This window comes from Salmo salar, chromosome ssa19, assembly GCF_905237065.1.
Source record: "Salmo salar chromosome ssa19, Ssal_v3.1, whole genome shotgun sequence".
NCBI classification, from domain to species: domain Eukaryota; kingdom Metazoa; phylum Chordata; class Actinopteri; order Salmoniformes; family Salmonidae; genus Salmo; species Salmo salar.
In genome coordinates this window covers 72161892-72189498 of record NC_059460.1, presented here as the reverse complement: position 1 = coordinate 72189498, position 27607 = coordinate 72161892, and the positions used below count along the sequence as shown (strand labels likewise).

The following is a 27607-nucleotide window of genomic DNA, read 5'->3' as shown; positions in this document are numbered from 1 at the left end:
CAATGCAAATGGCTCTGAGATACAAATAATATTACTGTAAGGAGTGTGTACTGGTGGCAGAGAAGTCAGACGCAGGAGAACAAAAACTATGTTTCCAAACGGTGCAGTTTAATAACAAACAAAAAACACCGAAAAACAGAACAATCAAATAATGGGTACATAACCCGACGCACACCAGGACAGACGTGCACAAGCACTTACAATAAACAATCACCGACAAGGACATAAGGGGGAACAGAGGGTTAAATACACAACATGTAATTGATGGGTTTGGAACCAGGTGTGATGGAAGACAAGACCAAACCAAAGGAAAATGAAAAGAGGATCAGCGATGGCTAGAAGGTCGGTGACTTCAACCGCCGAACGCCGCCCGAACAAGGAGAGGGACCAACTTCGGCGGAAGTTGTGACAATTACTTCACAGATCATACACATAACATTAGCTAGCTTACGGTACACTTTAACTTGCAATGAAAATGACTTTCAGACAAAAATAGAAACCAATAATATCAGAAAATGTAGCTAGTTAGACTCTCTTACCCGTATATATGGATGAACACTTCTCCCTCTCTGTCACAGATGCCATGGTTGCCTTTAGTTTGAAGATGTAATCCGGAGATAGGTGTTTTATACAACAGCCTTTGTGTGTTCTCTTTTTGAATCCCTCTGAATATTTGCAATCAAACGCCTGAATTTCTCCTTAGCTATCATACTCTGCTTCCACCGGGCATTCCACTGATTTCAAAACTCTGTCCTCCAGAAAGTGAAGAGTGGAGAGCATTAGCAACATTATCACAGTTCTTCGTGATATCTTTCAAAAAAGCTGTGTTAGAAAGGATTCCCTACATATACTGAGCAGCTCATGTTATAGACAGAAGAGTGCTACATGGCAGACCAATCCGAACTCATCTCTCGGCATGTCCAGCCCATCCATTATCTCTGCCAATCATGGCTAGCGAGAAGGTTCCTGACTTTTACCGTGGCTAAACCAACTAAGCTCGTGATATAACAATTTTATTTGTATTTACATATCGCATACAAGTTTCTTTATTTAGGCACATGAAAGTTCACGTTTCAGAAGGCATTTCAGCCAAAAAATGCATTTTGATGTTTACGTTCAAATGCCTGCTGTGAAGTAGGGATACACGACATACGCCTAGTTTCCTGAAATGAGTCAAGTATGCTATCTTGGGGACCCCCCAAAAATAAAGAAATACTGTTTATTTTTTGGGGGGGTGGTTAAGGGCTCCTTGGAGGTTGGGCATGTGCCCTGCATGCCCGTTTGGTAATCCGGCCCTGTTGGTAGGAACTTAACTGACCTTTTCTCACCTGTATCAGACACAAGGAATATGCATGGCGCAATCCAAGAGTGACTCCCACCATCCCTTGTTTGATTAATTCATGTTGCTTCTCTCAAGGTGCAGATATAGACTCCCCAACGTTAAAACAAATTGGTCTAATCGCTTCTTCGTGCCAGCTGCTATCAGCTTTCTCAATAAGCTATAGTAGTTTCGATAGTTGTGCACGTACAGTACCTTGCAAAAGTATTCAGACCCCTTGGATTTCTTCACATTTTATTGTTACAAGGTGGGCTTAAAAATGTATTTAATTGTCATTTTTTTGTCAATCTACAACAAAATACTCTGTAATGTCAAAGTGGAAGACAAATTATATGTTTTTAAAGATAAATAAAAAATTCTGAACTTTTAAATATGGTTGTAGCGTAAGTATTCAGCCCCTTTGTTTAGGCAAGCATCAATTAGTCCAGGAGTCAAATTTGACTTAACAAATCACATAATAAGTTACATGGACTCACTCTGTGCGGCAGGTAGCCTAGCGCTTAAGAGTGTTGGGCCAGTAACCGAAAGGTCGCTGGTTTGAATCCCTGAGCTGACATGGTGAAAAATCTGTCGATGTGCCCTTGAGCAAGGCACTTAACCCTAATTGCTCTAGGTTCAATAATGGCTGATCCCTGGCTGTGACTTCACTCTCTGAGTGTGTCTCAGGGGGAGTGAGATATGCAAAAAAATACAAATTTGACATGATTTTTTTAAGGACTAACCCTTCCTCTGTCCCCAATACATACAACATCTGACAAGGTCCCACCAGTCAAATCTTGAATTTCAAGCACAGATTCAACTACAAAGACCAGGGAGCATTTCAAAGGCCTCATAAAGAAGAACAATGGTACATGGTTAACAATAACAAATCAGACATTGAATATCTCTTTAAGCATGGTCAAGTTAGTAATTATGCTGTGGATTATATATTAAACCACCCAGACACATCAAAGACACAGTCGTCCTTCTGAACTGACTTGCTGGACAGGACTTAAACTGCTCAGGGATGTTACCATGAGTCCGTCGGTGATCTTAAAACAGCTACAGAGTTGTCTGTGATGGTAGAAAACTGAGTATGGATCAACAACATTGTAGTGACTCCACAATAATGAACTAAATGACAGAGTGAAAACAACAATACAATGCATTTTGTATGCAACAAGGCACTAAAGTAATACTGCAACAAAAAAAACACAACAAAGTAATACTCTTTTTGTCCTAAATGCAAAGCCTTACGTTTAGGGCAAATACAACACAACACATCACTGAGTAACTGCCTCCTTATTTTCAAGCTTAGTGGTGGCTGCATCATGGTATGGGAATGCTTGATATCGGCAAATCCTGGGGAGTTTTTCAGGATAAAAACTAACGGGATAGAGCTAAGAACAGAAACAATCCTAGAGGAAAACCTGCTTCGGTCGGCTTTACACCAGACTGGTAGAAAAATCCACCTTTCAGCAGAACAATAACCTGAAACACAAGGCCAAATCTACACTGGGGTTGCTTACCAAGAAGACCGGAACATTCACTGAGTGGCCAAGTTACAGTTTTGACTTAAATCTCCTTGAAAATGTATGGTAAGACTTGAAAATTGCTGTCTAGCCATGATCCCCAAAATCTTAACAGAGCTTGAAGAATTTTGAAAAGAATAATGGGCAAATATTGCACAATCCAGGTGTGCGAAGCTCTTATAGGCTTACCCAAGAAGACGCACAACTGTAGTCAATGCTAAAGGTGTTTCTAACATGTATTAACTCAGGGAGCTGAATACTTATGCAACGATTATATTTCAATTATTTTATTTCTATTAGTCTTTAAAAAATGTTAGAATTTTTCTTCCACTGACATTACAGTAATTTGTGTAGATTGTTGATCAAAAAAAAAGACTATTTAATGTATGTTAATCCCACTTTGTAACACAATAAAATGTGAAGAAATCCAAGGGTCTGAATACTTTTGCAAGGCTCTGTATTATTGCAATATATGGTATATTGTTTTGTGTATATATATTGTCATGTGTTCAATGTGTTTTTACTACGTGCCCCCAGGGGATAATAAAGACTGCTCTACTACTGCTCTCAAGCTTGTGTGAGGGAAACCCAGTGAAGAATATACTAAGGGCTTATGACAACCTAGGCCAGGGGTCAGCATTAGGCAGCCCGCAGGCCAAAACCGTTCCGCAAGTAATTTCTTTTGTCTCTCCAAAGTTTTTTGCAAAAAAATATTTTTGTTTTTGATAAAAATAAAAAAAGATTATATTAACAATGAATAAAAAATACAAAAAATAATTCAGGAAATCTGTTCCAAGTATTTCCATTAATAAAAAAAGAGACGTGATGGTGTCTCAATGTAATCAAGGTATGAAATGATTGTTATTTTCAAGTACAGTCTCTTTCTGGACTTAATTGTGGTCAATTTGCAGTGTACAAATTATTAGAATTATGTTCTGGACCCCCGACCATCCGGTCTGACAAAAATCGTCCCGTGGCTGAATCTAGTTGCCTACCCCGGACCTTTTGAGCTTTAGATTTGAGCTATGCAAGTCAACATATTGGAGGGATGCATACGTGCTGATTGGAGTCCCCATGGCCCATATGGAGAATAGGGAGTAGTAGTAGTAGTAGTAGTAGTAGTAGTAGTAGTAGTAGTAGTAGTAGTAGTAGTAGTAGTAGTAGTAGTAGGCCTACTGACATAGTTTGAGAACAGTATGTTGTATGACCAACTGTAAACTGTGTGGTCCATGAACGTCACTAGGCCTGGGAGAATCACATGGTTGCGTGCCCACCATGTGAGGAGGGATCAAATGTCTTTTCCACCCACAGAGACACACGCATACATTCCATCTCCTTGGACTGTATGTTCCACGTCTGCCACTCCCCTCCTAGAATGCTTGCTGATTCTAGACCAGTTGACACAGTGAATGGGCATATAATAAGACATTGAAAACTGAGCACAGAACAGTCCAAACTGTGGCTGATGGTTTTGAAATACAGCCCAGTTAATCCACTCTCATGCGGGTCAAAGGCCAGGTAGAGTGGTTCTTATTTCGGTCCTCAGTTTTAACAGCCGCTGTTCTTGAATAGGCCAGAATCGGTCACTGGGGGCGGGGAAAAGATGTGACATCACAGACTAAGACCAGGTCTGTCCTATGTCCTGGTTGGCAGGGTAAGGTGGGGACAGAACGACCAAAGACAGACAGACTGACTGACTGGGATATACAGAGAACCCTTGTGCTTTTACTGACCACTGATTGACCATTGGCTCGTGGCTACATCCACAGAGAGGATACAGTTCTTTGGTGAGTATTGAGTTGTTTACTGTGATTTAATTGTAGGAGTGAAGGTCTCATAGGAAAGGCATGGACTAGACTGAAGGGTTACAGAGGTTATGCAGTGTGCTGTCATGTCCCTGGTCAGGCCAGAGCACTGTTAGGCATGCTGAAAATGTCTGATTTCAGCTAACCAACACATGTAACACAGGGCAACAGAGGACTGGGCCTGTAACTTCTGTAAACATAATTGTTATAAAGGATATGCCTTATTTATACCAGAGTACCAGTGGAATAATCTATGTAATAATTATGTAGCATGTAAATACACACAGTTACCCTGGAGTAGTAACTATGCAATGTTAGCCCTTTCGGTGCTACATTTTTCTTAGGACTGTTTAAATCAAACGCGTTTGACGATCAGTCAAATATTTTCAGAGGAGCATTGTACTACTGACGTGTGACCTGAATAATTGCAAACTTGTCATAATCCTCAGTGTTTCTCACATGTGTTATTTAGGACAAGGATGAGTCAGGTTAGGATGTTGATATTGAAGGGAATGGTTTGATATTGATGTGTGCAGGGGGGTGGGTGAGAGTGTTGTCGTGGTACTAAAGGTGAAGAACATACGCATATCCAGGTACTTTCCGCAGGGCCTGGAGTTGTAGGCAAACTCATGGAAAACAGAAAGGAAAACGCTGCACACTGTTGCTCATGCTCCCAGGTGATATTTCTTTACAACAACATTTCAACCCCTAGGTTTTCATCAGGCATCTATATCCCAGGTGAGGGTGGAAGGTCCTATATATAGGGGCAGTACTCAGTGACATCACTTCCTGAAATAGGATGTAAAAAATGTATAACAGTTTCACAATAAACATGCAATGTATCACAATATATGATCATACACAGGGAATGTGATCAATAATTACAGTAATATGGATACACATACAATATTCAATTAGGATGGGGAAAAAAACACAATTCTGACATTGAAACTATAAAAACTGTAAAAAAAATAATAAAATAAATAAATAATTGGGACATGACCCTGGGGTGGGTGTGTGGCATGCATTGTGTGTACATTTGGCCAGGCAGTAAGAGTAACACTACACCCCTGGGTGGGAAGAGGACTGGGATGTCCCAGTTGAAAGCACACAGTGTGCTGTGCCACAGAGGAATTTGTAGCCCTTTCGGTGCTGTGCAATTCTGGAAAGCAATGTAAAGGACAAAAATAGAATGTCTGCCAACACTCCTCTCCCTTTTCAGTCTCCATGGCAATAATATTCATCCTTCAATGAAATTGTAATGTTTTTAACCTTTGAGCATTGAAAATCCCTTCCCTAAAGGTTTTGTTATAATCTATAATTATCTTTTACAAATAATTTGTGTCACAAGTGTTCTTTAAATCCACCCCAGCTATTTGTTCAGAGTATTCCGGCCTATGTAAGTACCTAGCTACTTAGAAAACAACAGCCCCAGAATTCCCATGTGAATCAATTTCTAGAATTTGAATAGTATGAAAACTGGTTGAGTTTGAACACTTCTCTGTCCATCATCTCAGACACCCAGAACCAAATCCCACATGCATTCGTCTGTTACGAGAGACCATCATTTAGGGTCAGGGAAGTAAATAACAGATTAAGAATTAAAAGGGCATATTTATAATCAATGGAGAAAAGTTTATATTTTGTTTACTGATTGACAGTCGAACTAACCACATGAGACATTTATAAGTTTGATTCTTTAAGAATCAATTGCTATATCATTCATTGAAAAGTACAGGAATGGATTTAGGCCTACAAATCCCAGATTGACCATTGTTCACATATTTTTTCTCTCACAGGCCTCATGCTCAGAAGCCAGCTAAAGTGAAGAAGGGCTAGAATGGAATAAATAGAAAGGTATCAAACATATGGAAACCACATGTTTGACTCAGCTCCATTTATACCATTCCAGCCATTACAATGAGCCCGTCCTGGTGGCTTCGCCTCTCCCTGTCTGGTATTAAATAACACAAGTCTAAACGAGGCGTGAAAACCTCCTTATAAAAACATTGACTGTTGTAGCCCAAACGGCCGCCAGAAAGCGCTAATATTCCATAAACCACGTACAATGAACAATAGCGCCATCGCCCGGCATGTTGGGCAATGACCGTTAGAGGGGGGAGTTTGTCTCTGACTGTAGCCATCCATAATCTTTGTGTGGCCGAAAAGTTGTTTGAGCAAATCGCAGCCTGTTGAAGACCTGGATCTGACTAAACGACAGCTTGGGCGCGCGTTTTGGGTGGTTATGGTGAGACATGATAACAAAACTGTTTTGAATCCAGCTTATGCCACTGAAAGAAAGTTTGACAAATAGTGTAAAGGATTTAACGCCGGTCCTTTGACTTGCGCACACATGTATGTAGTGTGTCTTCTCCAGTGCAACAATGTTCGGATACCGCGCGCGTGCGCTTTGTTACAACAATAATACTGGCTTTGGCAAGTACTGTACATGCTCATGTGGTGTGCATTGGTGGTTTCACACTTCAAACTAACCAACCACTCTTCGTTCTTTCTCCTCTGCGTTCTCTCAAATTTCACAGAATATTTCGTGGGCTATCAACGGAACAGAGTTTGAGCTCCAGAAACCGAACATGACTGAAAATGGCCTTGGGCACCGGGTGCTTAACATGGACACCATGAACCCGAATGTAAAGCGGGTTGAGTATGCTGTCCGTGGTCCAATCGTGCAACGCGCAGTGCAGATTGAAAAGGAGCTCAAAGAGGTACAGTAAGTGTGTACTGTTGGACAGAGATCGAGATTTGCAATAACACATAACTTCACTGCATTGGTCATTCATTGGTCCTGATGCTGATTTCACAATCGAAGTTTTTGAGCATGTGGCTGGCCTTTTTCTTGAGAAAGAGGACAGCCCCGGTGACATGGAGCAAATTACAGCTGTCAGTGGGAAGTTGCCCATTAACCAACCTAATGTAGCAGGTGTAAAATAAACTTTGCCGTAAACCATGATCGACTGCGATGAGTAAAGATTAAAAGTTAAAACCCACTGGGTTCCTCAGAAGCGTCACTTACACGCTGAATGAGTTGGGACAGGCTATGTCAGACTTTCAGTCAACCTATTTACTAACTTTTAATGCATTGAGTGTGCACAAACACTGTCAAACAGTATAGAGCTGTGTGATGATAGTGCACTTTGGTGACATTGGTGATCCTATGATAAGTGCCATTCTTTCCTTAGAGAACACACAAGTATGCAAAGGATACTGATCTTTATGAGGGACTGCCCTGAAACTAATTCTCACTCTTTTGGAGAAGCTGACCCTGAACCACAACATTGTTTTAAAGGCAGTAGTCTCCTAAAGCAGTGGTTTCCAACCTTTTTCTGGTACTGTACCACCAACTGATTTTTGCTTTGCCTGGAGAATCACTGAAGTATGAGTGATGATTGGCTGAGAGAAATTGATGATAAAAAGATTGTGGTACTGTTTTTTTTTGGACTTCATTGCTGCTTTTGACATTATCGACCATAGTCTGCTGCTGGAAAAACGTATGTGTAATAGCTTTACTGTAGTAGCTATATTGTGGATAAAGAGTTACCGGTCTAACAGAACACAGAGGGTGTTCTTTAATGGAAGCCTCTCCAATATAATCCAGGTAGAATCAGGAATTCCCCAGGGCAGTTTTCTAGGACCCTTACTTTTTACAATCTTTACTAATTACATTTGAGTAAAGCCAGTGTATCTATGTATGCGGATGACTCAACACTACACATGTCAGCTACTACAGTGAGTGAAATCAATGCAACACTTAACAAAGAGCTGCAGTTAGTTTCAGAATGGGTGGCAAGGAATAAGTTAGTCCTAAATATAACAAAAAACTAAAAGCATTGTATTTGGGACAAATCATTCACTAAACCACAAACCTCAACTAAATCTTGTAATAAATAATGTGGAAATTGAGCAAGTTGAGGTGACTAAACTGCTTGGAGTAACCCTGGAATGTAAACTGTCATGGTCAAACATGTTGATACAACAGTAGCTAAGATGGGGGAGAAGTCTGTCCATAATTAAAGTGCTGCTCTGCCTTTTTAACAACACTATCAACAAGGCAGGTCCTACAGGCCCTAGTTTTGTCGCACCTGGACTACTGTTCAATTGTGTGGTAAGGTGCCACAAAGAGGGACCTCGGAAAATTACAATTGGCTCAGAACAGGGCAGCACGGCTGGCCCTTAAATGTACACAGAGAGCTAACATTAATATTAGTGGAGGAGAGATTGACTTCATCACCACTTGTTTTTGTAAGAAGTGTTGACATGCTGACTGCACTGAGGTGTCTGTTTTAAACTACTAGCACACAGCTCGACACGAATGCATACCCCACAAGACATGCCACCAGAGGTCTCTTCACAGTCCCCAAATCAAGAACAGACTATGGGAGGTGCACAGTACTACATAGAGCCATGACTACATGGAACTCTATTCCAAATCAGGTAACTGATGCAAGCAGTAGAATCTTATTTTAAAAAACAGATTAAAAAATACACCTTATGGAACAGCGGGGACTGTGAAGAGATACACAGACGTACACACGGATGTTATATTGTAGATATGTGGCAGTAGAGTAGTGGCCTGAGGGAACACACTTAATGTGTTGTGAAAAGTGTTATGAAATGTAATGTCATGTAATACTTTAAATTGTATATAGTTGCCTTAATGTTGCTGGACCCAAGGAAGAGTAGCTGCTGCCTTGGCAGGAACTAATGGACCCCAGGAAGAGTAGCTGCTGCCTTGGCAGGAACTAATGGACCCCAGGAAGAGTAGCTGCTGCCTTGGCAGGAACTAATGGGGATCCTTAATAAATACAAATACCCCTGAAGTACCCCCTCATGTACATTTTACCAGAAGGTCTATTGTCTCAAAGTCTTTTCAAGTACCTTCCTGGATAGGTCATGTACCCCCTGGGGTCTTAGTTGTTAACTCCTGAGGTGGGGATGGTTACCAAACCAAAGTGGATTGATTCAGAGTACAATTGAGTATACTCCACCCTCCCTCTCTTTTGTCTGTGAATTGGCTCCTTCACTTGGGCTAGTCTGAAGCCATGTGGAGCAGTTCACTGGGCACTGTGCCAACAGCTAAACCCTGTGAGCAGGTTCTGATTGTGACATCGCTGCCCCTATGCTTCTTAGATTGGACTAAGGTCAGTCTGGTTTGAAGTGGAATGGCTGATACATTCACCCCAGACTGGTCAGTCATTTATTCCTAGGCTGCATCCAAAGACTGGCATACAGGGAATGGGTTTTGAATTTTATAGCCGACTTTCCAGTTACTTTTTCCAGAAAAAAAATGCAAATTTCATAAATCTGAAGTATTAAGTCAATATAATTGGGCCAATTTGTTTTGGTCAGTGCTATCCGGAATCCTTGGGACATTCCTACCTTAACCCTTACTGAACCTTAACCCCTACCATTACCCTAACCCTTACCGAACCTTAACCCCTACCATTACCCTAACCCTAACCCTTACCGAACCTTAACCCCTACCATTACCCTTACCGAACCTTAACCCCTACCATTACCCTTACCATTACCCTAACCCTTACCGAACCTTAACCCCTACCATTACCCTAACCCTTACCGAACCTTAACCCCTACCATTACCCTAACCCTTACCGAACCTTAACCCCTACCATTACCCTAACCCTTACCGAACCTTAACCCCTACCATTACCCTTACCGAACCTTAACCCCTACCATTACCCTTACCGAACCTTAACCCCTACCATTACCATTACCCTTACCGAACCTTAACCCCTACCATTACCCTAACCCTTACCGAACCTTAACCCCTACCATTACCCTAACCCTTACCGAACCTTAACCTCTACCATTACCCTAACCCTTACCGAACCTTAACCCCTACCATTACCCTAACCCTTACCGAACCTTAACCCCTACCATTACCCTAACCCTTACCGAACCTTAACCCCTACCATTACCCTAACCCTTACCGAACCTTAACCCCTACCATTACCCTAACCCTTACCGAACCTTAACCCCTACCATTACCCTAACCCTTACCGAACCTTAACCCCTACCATTACCCTAACCCTTACCGAACCTTAACCCCTACCATTACCCTAACCCTTACCGAACCTTAACCCCTACCATTACCCTAACCCTTACCGAACCTTAACCCCTACCATTACCCTAACCCTTACCGAACCTTAACCTCTACCATTACCCTAACCCTTACCGAACCTTAACCCCTACCATTACCCTAACCCTTACCGAACCTTAACCCCTACCATTACCCTAACCCTTACCGAACCTTAACCCCTACCATTACGCTAACCCTTACCGAACCTTAACCCCTACCATTACCCTAACCCTTACCGAACCTTAACCCCTACCATTACCCTAACCCTTACCGAACCTTAACCTCTACCATTACCCTAACCCTTACCGAACCTTAACCTCTACCATTACCCTAACCCTTACCGAACCTTAACCCCTACCATTACCCTAACCCTTACCGAACCGTAACCTCTACCATTACCCTAACCCTTACCATTACGCTAACCCTTACCGAACCTTAACCCCTACCCTTACCGAACCTTAACCTCTACCATTACCCTAACCCTTACTGAACCTTAACCCCTACCATTACCCTAACCCTTACCGAACCTTAACCCCTACCATTACCCTTACCGAACCTTAACCTCTACCATTACCCTAACCCTTACCGAACCTTAACCTCTACCATTACCCTAACCCTTACCGAACCTTAACCTCTACCATTACCCTAACCCTTACCGAACCTTAACCCCTACCATTACCCTAACCCTTACCGAACCTTAACCTCTACCATTACTGAACCTTAACCCCTACCATTACCCTAACCCTTACCGAACCTTAACCCCTACCATTACCCTAACCCTTACCGAACCTTAACCCCTACCATTACGCTAACCCTTACCGAACCTTAACTCCTACCCTTACCGAACCTTAACCTCTACCATTACCCTAACCCTTACTGAACCTTAACCCCTACCATTACCCTAACCCTTACCGAACCTTAACCCCTACCATTACCCTTACCGAACCTTAACCTCTACCATTACCCTAACCCTTACCGAACCTTAACCTCTACCATTACCCTAACCCTTACCGAACCTTAACCTCTACCATTACCCTAACCCTTACCGAACCTTAACCCCTACCATTACCCTAACCCTTACCGAACCTTAACCCCTACCATTACCCTAACCCTAACCCTTACCAAACCTTAACCCCTACCATTACCCTAACCGTTACCGAACCTTAACCCCTACCATTACGCTAACCCTTACCGAACCTTAACCCCTACCCTTACCGAACCTTAACCCCTACCATTACCCTTACCGAACCTTAACCCCTACCATTACCCTAACCCTAACTCTTACCGAACCTTAACCTCTACCATTACCCTAACCCTTACCGAACCTTAACCCCTACCATTACCCTAACCCTTACCGAACCTTAACCCCTACCATTACCCTAACCCTAACCCTTACCGAACCTTAACCCCTACCATTACCCTAACCCTTACCGAACCTTAACCCCTACCATTACCCTAACCCTTACCGAACCTTAACCTCTACCATTACCATAACCCTTACCGAACCTTAACCTCTACCATTACCCTAACCCTTACCATTACCCTAACCCTTACCGAACCTTAACCTCTACCATTACCCTAACCCTTACCATTACCCTAACCCTTACCGAACCTTAACCTCTACCATTACCCTAACCCTTACCATTACCCTAACCCTTACCGAACCTTAACCCCTACCATTACCCTAACCCTTACCGAACCTTAACCTCTACCATTACCCTAACCCTTACCGAACCTTAACCCCTACCATTACCCTAACCCTTACCGAACCTTAACCCCTACCATTACCCTAACCCTTACCGAACCTTAACCCCTACCATTACCCTAACCTTTACCGAACCTTAACCCCTACCATTACCCTAACCCTTACCGAACCTTAACCCCTACCATTACGCTAACCCTTACCGAACCTTAACCCCTACCCTTACCGAACCTTAACCTCTACCATTACCCTAACCCTTACCGAACCTTAACCCCTACCATTACCCTAACCCTTACCGAACCTTAACCCCTACCATTACCCTTACCGAACCTTAACCTCTACCATTACCCTAACCCTTACCGAACCTTAACCTCTACCGTTACCCTAACCCTTACCGAACCTTAACCTCTACCATTACCCTAACCCTTACCATTACCCTAACCCTTACCGAACCTTAACCTCTACCATTACCCTAACCCTTACCATTACCCTAACCCTTACCGAACCTTAACCCCTACCATTACCCTAACCCTTACCGAACCTTAACCCCTACCATTACCCTAACCCTAACCCTTACCGAACTTTAACCCCTACCATTACCCTAACCGAACCTTAACCCCTACCATTACCCTAACCCTTACCGAACCTTAACCCCTACCATTACCCTAACCCTTACCGAACCTTAACCTCTACCATTACCCTAACCCTTACCGAACCTTAACCCCTACCATTACCCTAACCCTTACCAAACCTTAACCCCTACCATTACCCTAACCCTTACCGAACCTTAACCATTACCTTAACCATTTTAAATTTCAACTTCAAGGATTCCGAATAGCACAGACCAATTTGTTTTGGGGCTAGCTAGTTGCTATGCCTGTGTGTCTGGTTGGCACAACAAGGGTCTTTTCATGATGGTGATCAATGAGAGTGCTTAGTTTAGCCTCAATGAGGTTTCTATGGCGACCTACCTCCATTCCCAGGCTTTGCTGTGAAGAACTGAAAATAACATTTTATCAAATGCCCTTATCCAGAGTGTCTCACAGCAAGAGCACATAACAAGGGGATTAAAGGACAGCATCCAAATGTCTGGCGCGGGTGTATGCCACTTTTGATACATTTGTCTAAAACTTGCAATTCATGCATTTCACTGATAAAGCTATAGTGAATAGAGTTGTGTCCTGGTCTCAATTGGCCGGTCCAGAGCCCTGTTGTCAGTGCCTGGTGCTGAACAGGAGAACACAGAGCTGACCGGGGGGGGCAGTTCTCACACAGTGAACAGCACACTCATTGTTCGACTCAAGCGAGGGATGAGACCAAGAAGGGAAGAGCTTTGCGTCCCTTCTCGGACCTTCCCGGTCAGATCAGACCTGTATGGTAGTTAGAATGAGGTGAATCAGAGTAGGTTAACATAATAGGGATGTTGACTTAGTAAAATGATTCAATGGAAAGAGACCAGAGACAATGAACAGCCAGATAACAGCCTGTTTCTGTTACTTAACTGAAACAATGGAAATGAAAAAAACCTTTTTTTACATACCGTGGTTGCCATAACATTGAAGAACTCCGACGGCGCATGATTAATTCTGAGAATCGCCCCTCACCAAAAGATAACTTTCTATGCTCTGTAGTCTACCCAGGCCCTGAGCTCCCCTCTGTAACCCCTGTGCCAGGCTGACTCTGTGCCAGGCTGACTCTGTGCCAGGCCTAATCTATACAGAACCAGGATGAACCAGTCTGATTTGATTTACATGCAGCCAATGTCAGCTGATCTGAAAGGAATGAACAGCTGATATTTCATCATGCATGTGTCGTGTGTCCCGTTCTAAGAATCCTGAGAAGTGTTTTGGACGTGAAACTCAAGTTATTTAAAGGGCCAATCAATAACAAAAAGTCTGTTTTGGTAAAAAGCTGAGGGATGGGCTTGGAGAATTTTAACCACTCTCAAATGTATAGAAAGAGCTATGGATACAAGGACTAACCGTTGATGATATCAACATTAGTGTTTAACCATGTTTTGAGGCTATACAGTGTTTACATTTACAATGTTTACAAACATTGGAGTAAAACAAGCTTATATTTTGGGTTCTGATGGGGTACAACAGTTGAACTAAGCTCATTAGGCAAGTCCAAAAATGTATGTAGCTGCAGATTTCCCCTTTAAATGATTATTACTGGTGGTTTTGGATTGTGGTTGTGTGGCATTCAGCTCCGGTGTCTTTCTCTGTTTGTAAAATGGAATACTTGCTGTCCCTGCCTGAGCACACTGATGTCCCAGCACTACAAACACAGCTGGGTGTCCCCCTCTCCCTTCCATTTTGATTGGCAGAAATCATGAGACGCCCCCTGATATTGACCTACAGGAGGAAAGCAGGAAGGTATCCTGTGGGTTTAGGTTTCAGTTGGGGGAACGGAAAGCCGTGTCATCTACAGTACAGCCCAGGACACATTCCCATACCAAGATGGCTGATGTGAAGACGGAGCACTCAGACAGTAAATGCAGCATAGACGTCACATAGGCTTTCTTTTACCTTTTAATATTAGGTTATGTAGTGTGTAGCTTTGATGACACCTCAGGGTACTACAAAAGTTAAAAGAAAGTTAAACTCCAAATCCCACTAATCCAGATGCTGTACAGTAAAACCATAGGGGGGTGTATTCAGGGGCTTATCACATTACGCTGTTCAATGACTACTAGGTCTACCACATCTACCAGGCTACGCAAAGAACATGTTGTCATTGTCACGTTACACTGTTTCCACTCTAGGTCTTGTCCATCTAGTTTCTTGTATTGGCTACAAGCCTGAATGTTGTTTATCAAGCCTTTGCATTGCAGATGATATGCTCCCTGTTGTAAGTATTTTTTTGTACCAGTATCATGGTTTTGAATTGAATTATGATTATAAGAACTGCAGAGGGCTATGGAGTAGGCTTGAGCAGGGACAGAATAACAGGGAGAAAAAAGAGTGGGCGAGAGGCATCGGCACAGCAACAGCCCTATTGTTGACCCAGATCTCTCCTACCCTCCCCAGTCTACACACAGTGGGAGTATCACAGCTGTCTCCAGTCCCTCTCTTTAACATGCTGTTGGCTTCCGGGATTATACAAAGTCCAATGGTTGACTAGGCAGGGATTTTAAACCAAGGTTAGAGTTGTCATACTCATAGAGGTTGGCGCGTAAGTATTACTATTGGGGAATGTCATGCACTAAATTTGACTGTTGATTAATTTTCCCTATAACCATATCTGTGTAATAACTGCAACTCTGTCTGTTTCTGCAGGGGGTTGAGAAGCCTTTTACAGAGGTCATCAAGGCCAACATTGGTGATGCGCATGCCATGGGCCAGAAACCAATCACATTTCTCCGACAGGTCTGTTAATTGTTGTTCTAAAGCTGTGGTGTATTTTATATGGAAGTGTCCCATTATTATTATAGATGACTATTTACTATACATTACTACAACTTCTCTGTTCCCATCAGGTTGTAGCGCTCTGCGCCTACCCAGATCTCCTAGAAGACGACAAGTTTCCAGAGGACGCTAAAAATAGAGCACGGCGCATCCTTCAGGCCTGTGGAGGGGGAAGTATAGGTGAAATAACTCTTACTGTAGGCAGGCAGTGTGTAAAAAAAACTTTAAAAAAACACAGTTTGTTAAATATCCATTGAACTTTTATCTATTTCAGGTGCATACAGTGTTAGTCCAGGCATTGAGATCGTACGACAGGATGTGGCTAAATACATTGAGAAGCGGGACGGTGGCATCCCCAGTAACTCTGACAGCATCTACCTCTCCACCGGGGCCAGTGATGCCATAGTGGTAAGACTGATGATGGCAGTAGTACTGAGTTCTTGACTTGTGCTCGCGTGACTAAAATGCTGATTACAACGAACTCTTTTAACTATTTACTGGATCAGTAGATCATCTCTCAATGCTGAATCGGATCTTACGGGACATGACTCTCCCCTTCCGTCCCTTCTATCTATCTATCTATCTATCTATCTATCTATCTATCTATCTATCTATCTATCTATCTATCTATCTATCTATCTATCTATCTATCTATCTATCTATCTATCTATCTATCTATCTATCTATCTATCTATCTATCTATCTATCTATCTATCTATCTATCTATCTATCTATCTATCTATCTATCTATCTAGACCATGCTAAAGTTGTTGACGTCAGGCGAGGGGAAGAACCGTACAGGGGTGATGATCTCCATCCCTCAGTACCCCCTCTACTCTGCTGCTCTGGCTGAGCTGGCGGCTGTCCAGATCAGCTACTACCTGGACGAGGACAAGTGCTGGAGCCTGGACATCGGTGAGCTAAGGAGGGCTGTGAAGGCAGCCAGGGAGCACTGTAATCCCCGCGCCCTCTGCATTATCAACCCTGGCAACCCCACAGGTATGTGGACACAAGTTTAGGGATCTGAGTCTTATTTTTAGACCATCTCTGTTCTGTTTAGAGAACTCTTGTGTCACCCTTCACTGTGATAGGTCAGGTCCAGAGCAGGCAGTGCATTGAAGATGTGATCCGATTCGCTGCTGAGGAGCGCCTTTTCCTGATGGCTGATGAGGTAATTTAGTAATACTACAATCTCTTCTGCCTGATCTTACCCTTTCTCCCCCTTCTCTAAGGTTTGTCTTCCAGACAAGATATTCAATACGTATCACTTCCTCCCTCTCTGGATACCAGGTGTACCAGGATAACGTGTACGCGGAGGGTTGCCAGTTCCACTCCTTTAAGAAGGTTCTGTTTGAGATGGGACCAGAGTACTCCAGTGTTGTGGAGCTGGCCTCCTTCCACTCCACCTCCAAATGCTTCATGGGAGAGTAAGTCTGTAGCTACACACCACGTATTCTCACAGATGGTGACTGACATAACTTGGCTCTACTAGGAAAAACGAACTTGACACGTCGTACGGTATGTGAATCAAGTATGCCAGTTACTGTACCATATCAATGTGTGTGTGTGTGTGTTCCTGTCGTACAGGTGTGGTTTCAGAGGAGGGTACATGGAGGTGGTTAACATGGACCCTGAGGTGAAGTTGCAGCTGACTAAGCTGGTGTCTGTGCGACTGTGCCCCCCCATCCCTGGGCAGGCCCTACTGGACATCGTGGTCAATCCCCCTCAGCCTGACGAGCCTTCCTACGCCACCTTCATCAAGGTCAGCATACACATGACGTGGATGTTAAGTTAGGATTCAGTCCTAAATGTCACGTTAATATTATTACAGTGTAACAGGTGCTGTTCAGTAAAAATGTATGTACATTGTGTCACAATTAGTTTGTATTATCCTGACCTCTGACCTCTTAACAGGAGCGTACTGCCAACCTGGATATCCTGGCTGAGAAGGCCAAGATGACAGAGCAGGTCCTCAACACGGTCCCAGGGATCCACTGTAACCCTGTCCAGGGAGCCATGTACACCTTCCCCCGCCTCTCACTGCCAGAGAAAGCCATCAACGCGGCAAAGGTATGTCTTTCCCTCCCCCTCTTTCACCCTCCCTCTCTGTTAATTGATCTCTCTTTTCCCTGCCTGTTTCTGATGCTCAGTTGTCTGATTCTTCCTATTCCAATCCCTTCTGTGTTGTTGTTATTCATCCTTCTTTACCTCTGTGTAGGAGAAAGGCCAGGCTCCAGACATGTTCTACTGTATGAAGCTGCTGGAGGAGACTGGTATCTGCCTGGTTCCAGGTAGCGGCTTCGGGCAGAGAGATGGAACCTACCATTTCAGGTTAGACTGGTCGCCTATCTAGCCTGGGTACCAGTCTGTTTAGCTATCATTCCACTCCTTGTCATGTCAAATATGTTTTCATGGCAAAGAGTGGAATGATAGCTAAACAGACTGGTACCCTGCCCCCAGTGATGTTCATGCGAAGAAAACACCAATTTTTTTCTCTATCACAATCTCTTTCTTTCTCTGTGTAGGATGACCATCTTACCTGCAACTGAAAAGCTGAAGGTTGTATTGGAAAAGATCAGGGAGTTTCATAAGCGGTTCACAGAGGAGTTCTCATAACCCCACTCACCTTCACCTCCCCTCCTCTTCCCATTCTGGTCTGTAACAAAACCCCACCCCTCTTCCCAGTCTGGTCTGGTCTGTAACACAACCCCACCCCTCTTCCCAGTCCAGTCTGGTCTGTAACACCACCCCAACCCTCTTCCCAGTCTGGTCTGTAACAAAACCCCACCCCTCTTCCCAGTCTGGTCTGGTCTGTAACAAAACCCCACCCCTCTTCCCAGTCTGGTCTGGTCTGTAACACAACCCCTCTTCCCAGTCTGGTCTGGTCTGTAACACCACCCCACCCCTCTTCCCAGTCCAGTCTGGTCTGTAACACCACCCCAACCCTCTTCCCAGTCTGGTCTGTAACAAAACCCCACCCCTCTTCCCAGTCTGGTCTGGTCTGTAACACAACCCCACCCCTCTTCCCAGTCCAGTCTGGTCTGTAACACCACCCCAACCCTCTTCCCAGTCTGGTCTGTAACAAAACCCCACCCCTCTTCCCAGTCTGGTCTGGTCTGTAACAAAACCCCACCCCTCTTCCCAGTCCAGTCTGGTCTGTAACACCACCCCAACCCTCTTCCCAGTCTGGTCTGTAACAAAACCCCACCCCTCTTCCCAGTCTGGTCTGGTCTGTAACAAAACCCCACCCCTCTTCCCAGTCTGGTCTGGTCTGTAACACCACCCCTCTTCCCAGTCTGGTCTGGTCTGTAACACCACCCCACCCCCCTTCCCAGTCTGGTCTGGTCTGTAACAAAACCCCACCCCTCTTCCCAGTCTAGTCTGGTCTGTAACACCACCCCACCCCTCTTCCCAGTCCGGTCTGGTCTGTAACAAAACCTCACCCCTCTTCCCAGTCTGGTCTGTAACACCACCCCACCCCTCTTCCCAGTCTGGTCTGGTCTGTAACAAAACCCCACCCCTCTTCCCAGTCCGGTCTGGTCTGTAACACAACCCCACCCCTCTTCCCAGTCCGGTCTGTAACAAAACCCCACCCCTCTTCCCAGTCTGGTCTGGTCTGTAACACAACCCCACCCCTCTTCCCAGTCCGGTCTGGTCTGTAACACAACCCCACCCCTCTTCCCAGTCCGGTCTGTAATAAAACCCCACCCCTCTTCCCAGTCTGGTCTGGTCTGTAACAAAACCCCACCCCTCTTCCCAGTCCGGTCTGGTCTGTAACAAAACCCCACCCCTCTTCCCAGTCCGGTCTGTAACAAAACCCCACCCCTCTTCCCAGTCCGGTCTGGTCTGTAACAAAACCCCACCCCTCTTCCCAGTCTGGTCTGGTCTGTAACACAACCCCACCCCTCTTCCCAGTCCGGTCCGGTCTGTAACACAACCCCACCCCTCTTCCCAGTCCGGTCTGTAACACAACCCCACCCCTCTTTCCAGTCCGGTCTGTAACACAACCCCACCCCTCTTTCCAGTCCGGTCTGTAACACAACCCCACCCCTCTTTCCAGTCCAGTCTGTAACAAAACCTCACCTTCCTCCTCAGAAACTGGATGGAGAGATGGTGAAAATATCTAACTGAAAGAGTGCCAGTGTGTTACCAACACACCTCCTGTTTGAGACTCTCCCCTCTAGTGTCTGAGACTTGACATTAAAAGAGGAACAATGTGTTAAGAAACTGCACTTTTTAGCATGGTACCTGGCACGCTGTTCTGTTTCAGCTCATTGTTTAAATTGTGTCAGACAGCATCTGCACAGTGTACATATGTGATAATGTTTGTCATTTTCAGTTCATGACTATAACTGATTTTGTAAGTTGAGGGTTTTACTTGTTCTGCCAATTATTTTACAGCCTATCTAGTTTTACAGGTTATACAGCTACATTATGATCAGTCGTACTAATATCAGTAAATAGTTGGCAGTGGTGTGCTTTTCTTGCATGCCAGAGGGATCTTCTGTTGAAAAGGATACTGTGAACTACTGTGTGTACGATGAACAGTCTGAATGTAGTTACAGTATTTAATAACTATGTTGATTTTATATTGAATTGTAAAAATATAAATTAAAGTGTCATTTCTATGTCTTGGTTTGCTCATGCCTTGTCTGTGCACCAGACCAGTGTGGGAAGCTGAACGTACTTCTACAAAAAAAAAGGAGATCTTATCGATTGCTCTGGAAATGTTTATGGCAATGTCACCTACTATATGAGTTCACAAGACGGCACAAACAGATGTGGGAGCAGGCTGTACAACATTTTACTATTTTGTAAATTTTTCTAAAATTATGTAAATATGCATTATGGGGTTACAAGGTATGTCAAACAATGTCCACCAGGAGGAGACGCCTCACCGCTTGAACGAATGGGGTCGAGTAACAAATGATTGGCATAGTACAGAGACGCCAGTAGACTTTTACAGTCACTAGTGTAACCAATCCCAAATGCAGATGTGCTGTAGGTGGGCGGGCACTAAACAGGAAATTTGCTCAATCGACGCAGCTTCTGCTCCAAAGTGCACATGTTAGTAAATTATCCATCTATTCAATATTTTGTTATCTTTATTAATATGCAATATTAGACAGTTGAGTTTGAATCCGGACGCTTGCTTTACTGGTCTTCTGAAATCTCATCCCAAGAAATAATATCCTTTGACGGTAAGTTGCTAGCTAGGATAGCCAACTGTTAGCTATTCTAGCTAGCTATCATAAATGTTTTTTTTCAATATCTAGATAACGTTAGCTAGTGTATACTTTCCCAGATCTATTTGAACTACTATTGGCCATAACTAGCTACGTAGGCAGGCCTTTTGACCATTGATGTTGGCAAGCTAGCTTGCTGAGTACAAACAAAGACCGGCTGAAACCGAAGAGTATGCAGATAGGCTAAAACTGCTTCTCCAATAGAAATCCCTGTCACACTTGTGGTCGATGTCATGGCGACGTTGGCTAGTTAAACTCACGCGTGCGTGTGCAGGCCGTCGAATCAAAGCCATTCCGATATTAAGTCGTTTTTTACTAAATTAAAACGTGTCAGATTGTCACTTTCACGAGGTTGGAGTAATAACATGTTCAACTATTTAATACATTGGCTCGAATCTAGATTTTTCACTTCTCCAACCTATGCCTGGTCTGTTCAGCCTCGCTACCTTGCCACTCTGGGTTGGTAGCAGTGTTGACAACTCATTTTCAGGGTAGGTTGCTAGAGGCAGGTTGATTTGTTGCTAAATGACGTTACACAATAACGTTATTCAAATTGACTGGCCATCTATGCAAAAAAATATGATTTGACATTTGTTCAGGTACAGACTCCCACTCTTTTCTGTACTTCTGGCTGTACAATTTTGATTGAGACATGTTGGTTGATGTTGTAAGTTCTGTTCAAGATCAAACATTCGTGACCAACTATATTCATTGGGTTTGTCTCGTCGAACCCGTACTACTGCTGCTGTAGTCAGACAACAATAATTTGCTGAAATTGCTGCTGGCCTGCTGCTGACGTCACTCACAATGCACTTTTGAAGCCAGGCACGTGTGTTGTGACTGAGTGTGTGACAGAAAATCGTTTTGTGTCATTTGGAGGGAAAATGCGTACATTTTAGCGTTTGAGTCACTTTTCAAAAGTTGCTAAAAGTTCAAAATACAGTAGCTAAATTTGTTGCTAGGTGCTGTTTGGAAAAGAAAAGTTGCCAGGGTAGTCTGAAAAGTTGCTAAATCTAGCAACAAAATTGCTAAATTGGCATCACTGGAGTGATGGGTCGTTCGCGAACGAGTCGGGCTCTTGTAGGTGAACGTTGGGAGCCGGCTCGCATATCAGAAGAGCCGAATCTATTTATATATTTTTTTAGATATGAATAGAATTAAGAAATAAATAAAATAATATACACATTCGTTCTGTCTGCACAGATTAACAGCCTCACCTGTTGTTCCTGTCAATCAGACACGCAGTGTCAACCAATGATCCAAAGATGCGTGAGGGAGGGCCGAGCCAACTCACTCACAGTCGCACACTTAGCAGCGAGGAGAGGGAGGAAGGACAGCTGTGAAAACAACAGCTGAAAATTGAGTCGGAGGCACAGTAGCATTTGGATGCATTTTAATAGTGTAGACAATGTCAGAGCACAGTGTAGAATTTGCCAAAACAAAATCTCATATAAAGCCGGTTCTACGCACAACCTACACCAGCATATGCGAACTGTGCACCCAACTGTGAAGCTAGCTGTAGCAGAGCTTCGAGAAACTAGCGGGCCTGCTAGTGATAGTGGTGGAGCCAGTATCCACTCAGTCAAGTAGGCCTACTCTGCGACCCACAGCAGTCTTCTATGGACCAGTTTATGCCAAAGTCTATGTCTGTAGCAAAACAAGGCCAAATTGATATTGCATTGGCAAAAATGATTGCCAACGATTTCCAGGAATTTATGATGGTGGAGGACAGAGGTTTTAGAAATTATAGCAATAGTCTAAATCCAATGTACACAATTCAAAGCAGGAAAACCCTTTCAAAATCACTTATTCCACAACTGTACAAGAGCACACAGGCTTCAGTGCGGGAAAGAGTCCAAAAAGCTACTGCAGTTTGCCTTACCACTGACTGCTGGACATCAAGGGTAACCACTTCTTACATGTCGGTTACATGTCACTTCATTGAAGATTTTTCGATGTCTAGCTGTCTTCTGGACTGCTTTGAGTTCAGCGACAGACAACCTTCAGAGAACTTAGCAGAGGAACTGTTGAGAGTGGCCAGAGAATGGCAAGTAGATTGAAGTGTTCTGTTGTGTTAGCGACAATGCAGCTAACATAACCAAAGCCATGAAAATGTTGAAATGGACCCATCATCCATGTCTTGCCCACACAATCAACCTGATTGTAAGAGATACTCTGAAGGTGATGAAGCCCACTGTGGTCAAAGTGAAAGCAGCTATGGAATACTTCCACAGGAGCACAGTAGGTGCCCAGATGGGGATGCCTGAGCTGAGGCCTAAACAAGACTGCACTACAAGGTGGAATTCAACATTTTTATATGTTGAAGCGGTTTCTTGAGTCAAAGGATGTCATCATCTCTATCCTGGCCATTGTCAATGCACCTGTTGATGCTCTGACCCAAGAGGAATTGGGAGGTGGTGGAGGAGGGGTGCAGAGTCCTGGAACCCTTTGAGCAGGTCACTGTGGAGATCAGTGGAGAGATACAGTAAGCAGTTATTACTACATTATTTTATCCAGTATTGTATATGTATTTGAGCAGTAGATGAGAATGCAGTATCAGTATTAAAAACATGAACCTGAACTAATAAGTTACTGTTCTCTCTTTTCAGCTGTCGCAGCCTCAAAAATGATACTCCTATGTAAGGGTCTGCAGCGAATCACAGCCAGCCGCCAGAGAGAAAAAAATGTAACCACAGGACGTGACAGAGTTGATAGACAGAAACTGCTGCACTTGACCCCAGGTTTAAGAAGTTAGCCTTCAGTGATGCCAGAGCGATTGATGAGGCTCTTTAAAGAATAACCTCAGCAGCAGGGAGGGACAGCCCCAGCAGTCAGCTGGCTCAGGCACCAGGACAACAGGAAGAAGAGGAATCAGATGGAGGGACAGCCCCAGCAGTCAGCTGGCTCAGGCACCAGGACAACAGGAAGAAGAGGGATCAGATGGAGGGACAGCCCCAGCAGTCAGCTGGCTCAGGCACCAGGACAACAGGAAGAAGAGGGATCAGATGGAGGGACAGCCCCAGCAGTCAGCTGGCTCAGGCACCAGGACAACAGGAAGAAGAGGGATCAGATGGAGGGACAGCCCCAGCAGTCAGCTGGCTCAGGCACCAGGGCAACAGGAAGAAGAGGGATCAGATGGCGGGACACCCCCAGCAGTCAGCTGACTCAGGCACCAGGACAACAGGAAGAAGAGGGATCAGATGAAGGGACAGCCCCAGCAGTCAGCTGGCTCAGGCACCAGGGCAACAGGAAGAAGAGGGATCAGATGGCGGGACACCCCCAGCAGTCAGCTGACTCAGGCACCAGGACAACAGGAAGAAGAGGGATCAGATGAAGGGACAGCCCCAGCAGTCAGCTGACTCAGGCACCAGGGCAACAGGAAGAAGAGGGAGCAGAAGCACCAGCAGTAGTGCCACAAACGTCTGCTGTTGGGATGCTGTTTGACAAGAGAGCAACTGGGGATGCAGCACGAAGGAATCTCTCAGCAGATGCCATAATGGAGGTCTGATCCTATTTGGAGGAGCCCCTCCAAAGATCTGCAGATCTTCTGAGCTGGTGGAAGAACAAGGCCTCTGTCTACCCACTGCTTACTAAAGTCATAACAGGGAGACTCTGCATAGTGGCCACATCCGTTCCCTCTGAGAGGGTCTTCTCAAAAACGGGACAAATAATTACTGAGAGAAGAAACCGCATCAGCCCTTCGAAAGTGAGGCAGCTTGCATTTCTGAATGCAAATCTCTCAAAAGCAAAATCTGGTCAGCATTGCTGTGTGCTGCTGGTTATAACATGGCAATAAAGAATAGAGAGAAAAGAGGGACCAGTTTGTTTTAAGTGGGATGCTGCAGTTTTGCACATTATTTATTTTTCTTTGATATGGTACAATATTCTATTATTATGTTGTTCAGATTGTATTCGTTTTGAATTGTTACATTTATATGCACTTTGTTTATATACATTAAAAAAGTTATACTTTAAATGCACGTGTAATAGCATCCTTTACATTTATTTCAATTTGTGGGATGCTGCAGTTTTGCAAATTATTTATTTTTCTTTGATATGGTGTAATATTCAAATTTTATTTGTCACATGCACATGGTTAGCAGATGTTATTGCGAGTGTAGCGAAATGCTTGTGCTTCTAGTTCCGACAATGCAGTAATATCCAACGAGTAATCTAACCTAACCCTTCTTCGATGACGTAGAACGGCGGTTCGCATCCAATAAACGTTGCATTACTGCCACCTACTAGACTGGAGTATAACTCTCTTATACTTTGTTTGGAGAGAAAAAAATGAACAAATCCCCTACCCTCTAACCCTGCACTCACTAAAAACCCACCACCATTACTCCACTATTTAAATCTATCTAGTCCTACCTCAGGCCAACAGCCTGAAAGGACGGGATACCACCACTCAACACACCCTGTAACTCTTCTGATGTCAAGTCTCGTACACCCAAATACTCCTGTAGCTGTCAACAGAACCTCAACCTGCCTCTCTCGCACTGGACACTTCTGATTCCCAGCCCCATGGGCACCCCTTCAATTATACAATTAACACATACCACTACTTTTCCCAGCTACAAGCTAGCTAGCTAGAGCAGTCAATCAATGTCCAAAACAATGGTTTGCTGTGTGGCTTTTGATCTAACTGCTTGGGCATCCCTCCCTGGCTCTAACAATATTGGTTGGCTGTATTAGTGCAGTTGAAAAGGGTCCTTACTGTGTCATCCAGCGAGTTTGTAATGCAAGGATTTATCACTAAACCTTATTATTTATTCTGTCAGCATTCATGTCATTACATCTTCTGTCATCAATTTGCTCAAGTCAAGCCCTGACCAGTGTTTTTGGCCAGGTGTTTGGCTGCATGTTCTCAGATCTCTGCACCCTTTTCTGTCTACAGTCATGGGGGAGGTTGAGTTGTCCTGTCTCGCCTATGTGAAGATGTACCTGCACGCCTGTCTGTTTCCACGGTGCAGTGTCAATGGGCTGCTGTTGTCGTCCAGCCCAGCAGGTGGCGCTGTGTGTGTGACAGACTGCGTTCCGTTGCTTCACACTCACCTACCATTGGCTCCCATCACCCAGCTGGCTCTCACACAGGTAACCACCTAATAACCTGTGGTCTTTGCTGTCCAACATACAGTATGTCAGAAATGATCAAACACAAGTAGCCTAACTACTCGTTCTTACCTGGCAGTGGTGCATGTACATTGTGGTTGTCTTTTGGCTTGTCATGTATTTATGTGCTGTAATGTATCATACCTTCTTTGCTTCAGGTGGATGTATGGTGTGCACAGACACAGCAGAGGATTGTAGGATACTACCAAGCCAACGCCTGTGTGTCAGACAGCAGGTGTGTGTGTCCCACTGTGGTTCAGCTTCACCATTGACTCTGTAGATGTTCATTTCTCTATCATGTGGTTTCAGTGGCCTGTTAGCCTGCTTATCACATGCTAATCACCTGTGTTAAACAATAACCGCTCCTTCTCTTTCCCCTTCGCTGGGCAGCCCTACGCCATGTGCGTTGAAGATTGCAGACAAGATCGCCGAGCAGTGTAACAATGCAGTTTTGTTAATGGTAGGCATCCACTGTGGTTTTATTGTCTGTAACTTCCTTATTGTGTGTGTGTGTGTGTGTCCAAGCTAACAATGCAGCAGATTTTTGGTAAATCTTTGTGACGTGTGTCTGCATCCCATTCTCTCTAACTGTGACCTGTGTGGCTTGTCAGATTGATGGTGGAAAGATGTCTCCTGACTACAGGGTGCCTCCCATCGTGATGTATGAACGAAAAGATACCCGCTGGACCCTCAAAGACAAACACACGTAAGATCTGGACATCTCTGCTATCCTTCTTTCAAGATAGTTAATTACCATTTGCTTTTCTGTTGATAGCACACCTCTATCAAGTACATGCACAGTAGCTGTGGCTGTAGCAGCTGTGGCTGTAGCGGCTGTGGCTGTAGCGGCTGTGGCTGTAGCGGCTGTAGCGGCTGTAGCGGCTGTAGCAGCTGTAGCAGCTGTGGCTGTAGCAGCTGTGGCTGTAGCAGCTGTGGCAGCTGTGGCTGTAGCAGCTGTGTAGGACTACATTGTATTGAAGAGGGAGAGGGGGTGTGTCTCTTTGTTAACAACAGCTGGTGCGCAATCTTTAATATTAAGGAAGTCTGCTCGCTTGAGTTAGAATACCTCATGATAAGCTATAGACCATACATTTTACCAAGAGAGTTTATCTATATAATTCATAGCCATCTATTTAGCACCATAAAACCGATGCTGGCACTAAGACCGCACTCAACGAGCTGTATAGGGCCAGAAGTAAATAAGAAAATGCTCACCCAGAGGCGGTGCTCCAAGTGGCTGGTGACTTTGATGCAGGAAAACTTAAATCCGTTATACCTAATTTCTACCAGCATGTTACCTGTGCAACTAAGAGGCAAAAAAACCTCTAGATCACCTTTACTCCACACACTGAGATGCATACAAA

At 44.2% G+C, this 27607-nt stretch overlaps 2 protein-coding genes across 4 annotated transcripts in view; both read left to right on the top strand.

Annotated features, from left to right (window-relative positions):
- The first annotated feature begins 4398 nt into the window (after positions 1-4398).
- On the top strand, positions 4399-20514 carry LOC106579549 (alanine aminotransferase 2-like). 2 transcript variants are annotated; one of them, XM_014159562.2, is made up of 12 exons: positions 4399-4637; positions 7196-7378; positions 15754-15843; positions 15954-16062; positions 16157-16290; positions 16638-16881; positions 16974-17053; positions 17173-17309; positions 17470-17644; positions 17797-17952; positions 18101-18213; positions 18408-20514. In XM_014159562.2, exons 2-12 carry the CDS (start codon positions 7247-7249, stop codon positions 18496-18498), a joined length of 1461 nt encoding a protein of 486 aa, XP_014015037.1. In that variant the 5' UTR covers positions 4399-4637; positions 7196-7246; the 3' UTR covers positions 18499-20514. The 2 variants fall into 2 exon arrangements, with proteins under 2 accessions (XP_014015037.1, XP_014015036.1); XM_014159561.2 differs by lacking the exon at positions 4399-4637 and adding an exon at positions 6762-6903.
- A 339-nt stretch (positions 20515-20853) lies between these two features.
- LOC106579550 (ER membrane protein complex subunit 9-like) overlaps positions 20854-27607 on the top strand; it is a 9540-nt gene continuing 2786 nt past the window's right edge. Inside the window, exons 1-5 of one of the 2 annotated variants that reach the window (XM_014159563.2) lie at positions 20854-20949; positions 26029-26225; positions 26402-26478; positions 26634-26703; positions 26855-26949. In XM_014159563.2, coding sequence (XP_014015038.1) covers positions 20871-20949; positions 26029-26225; positions 26402-26478; positions 26634-26703; positions 26855-26949 — 518 coding nt within the window. In that variant the 5' untranslated portion in view covers positions 20854-20870. 2 annotated transcript variants of the gene reach the window in all.

Bases quoted from the DNA above. Each gene is read 5' to 3' on its own strand.
- LOC106579549 (XM_014159561.2), top strand. The intron at 16,063-16,156 runs GTGAAATAACTC...TATCTATTTCAG, and splicing joins CTGTGGAGGGGGAAGTATAG to GTGCATACAGTGTTAGTCCA. The intron at 18,214-18,407 runs GTTAGACTGGTC...TTCTCTGTGTAG, and splicing joins GATGGAACCTACCATTTCAG to GATGACCATCTTACCTGCAA.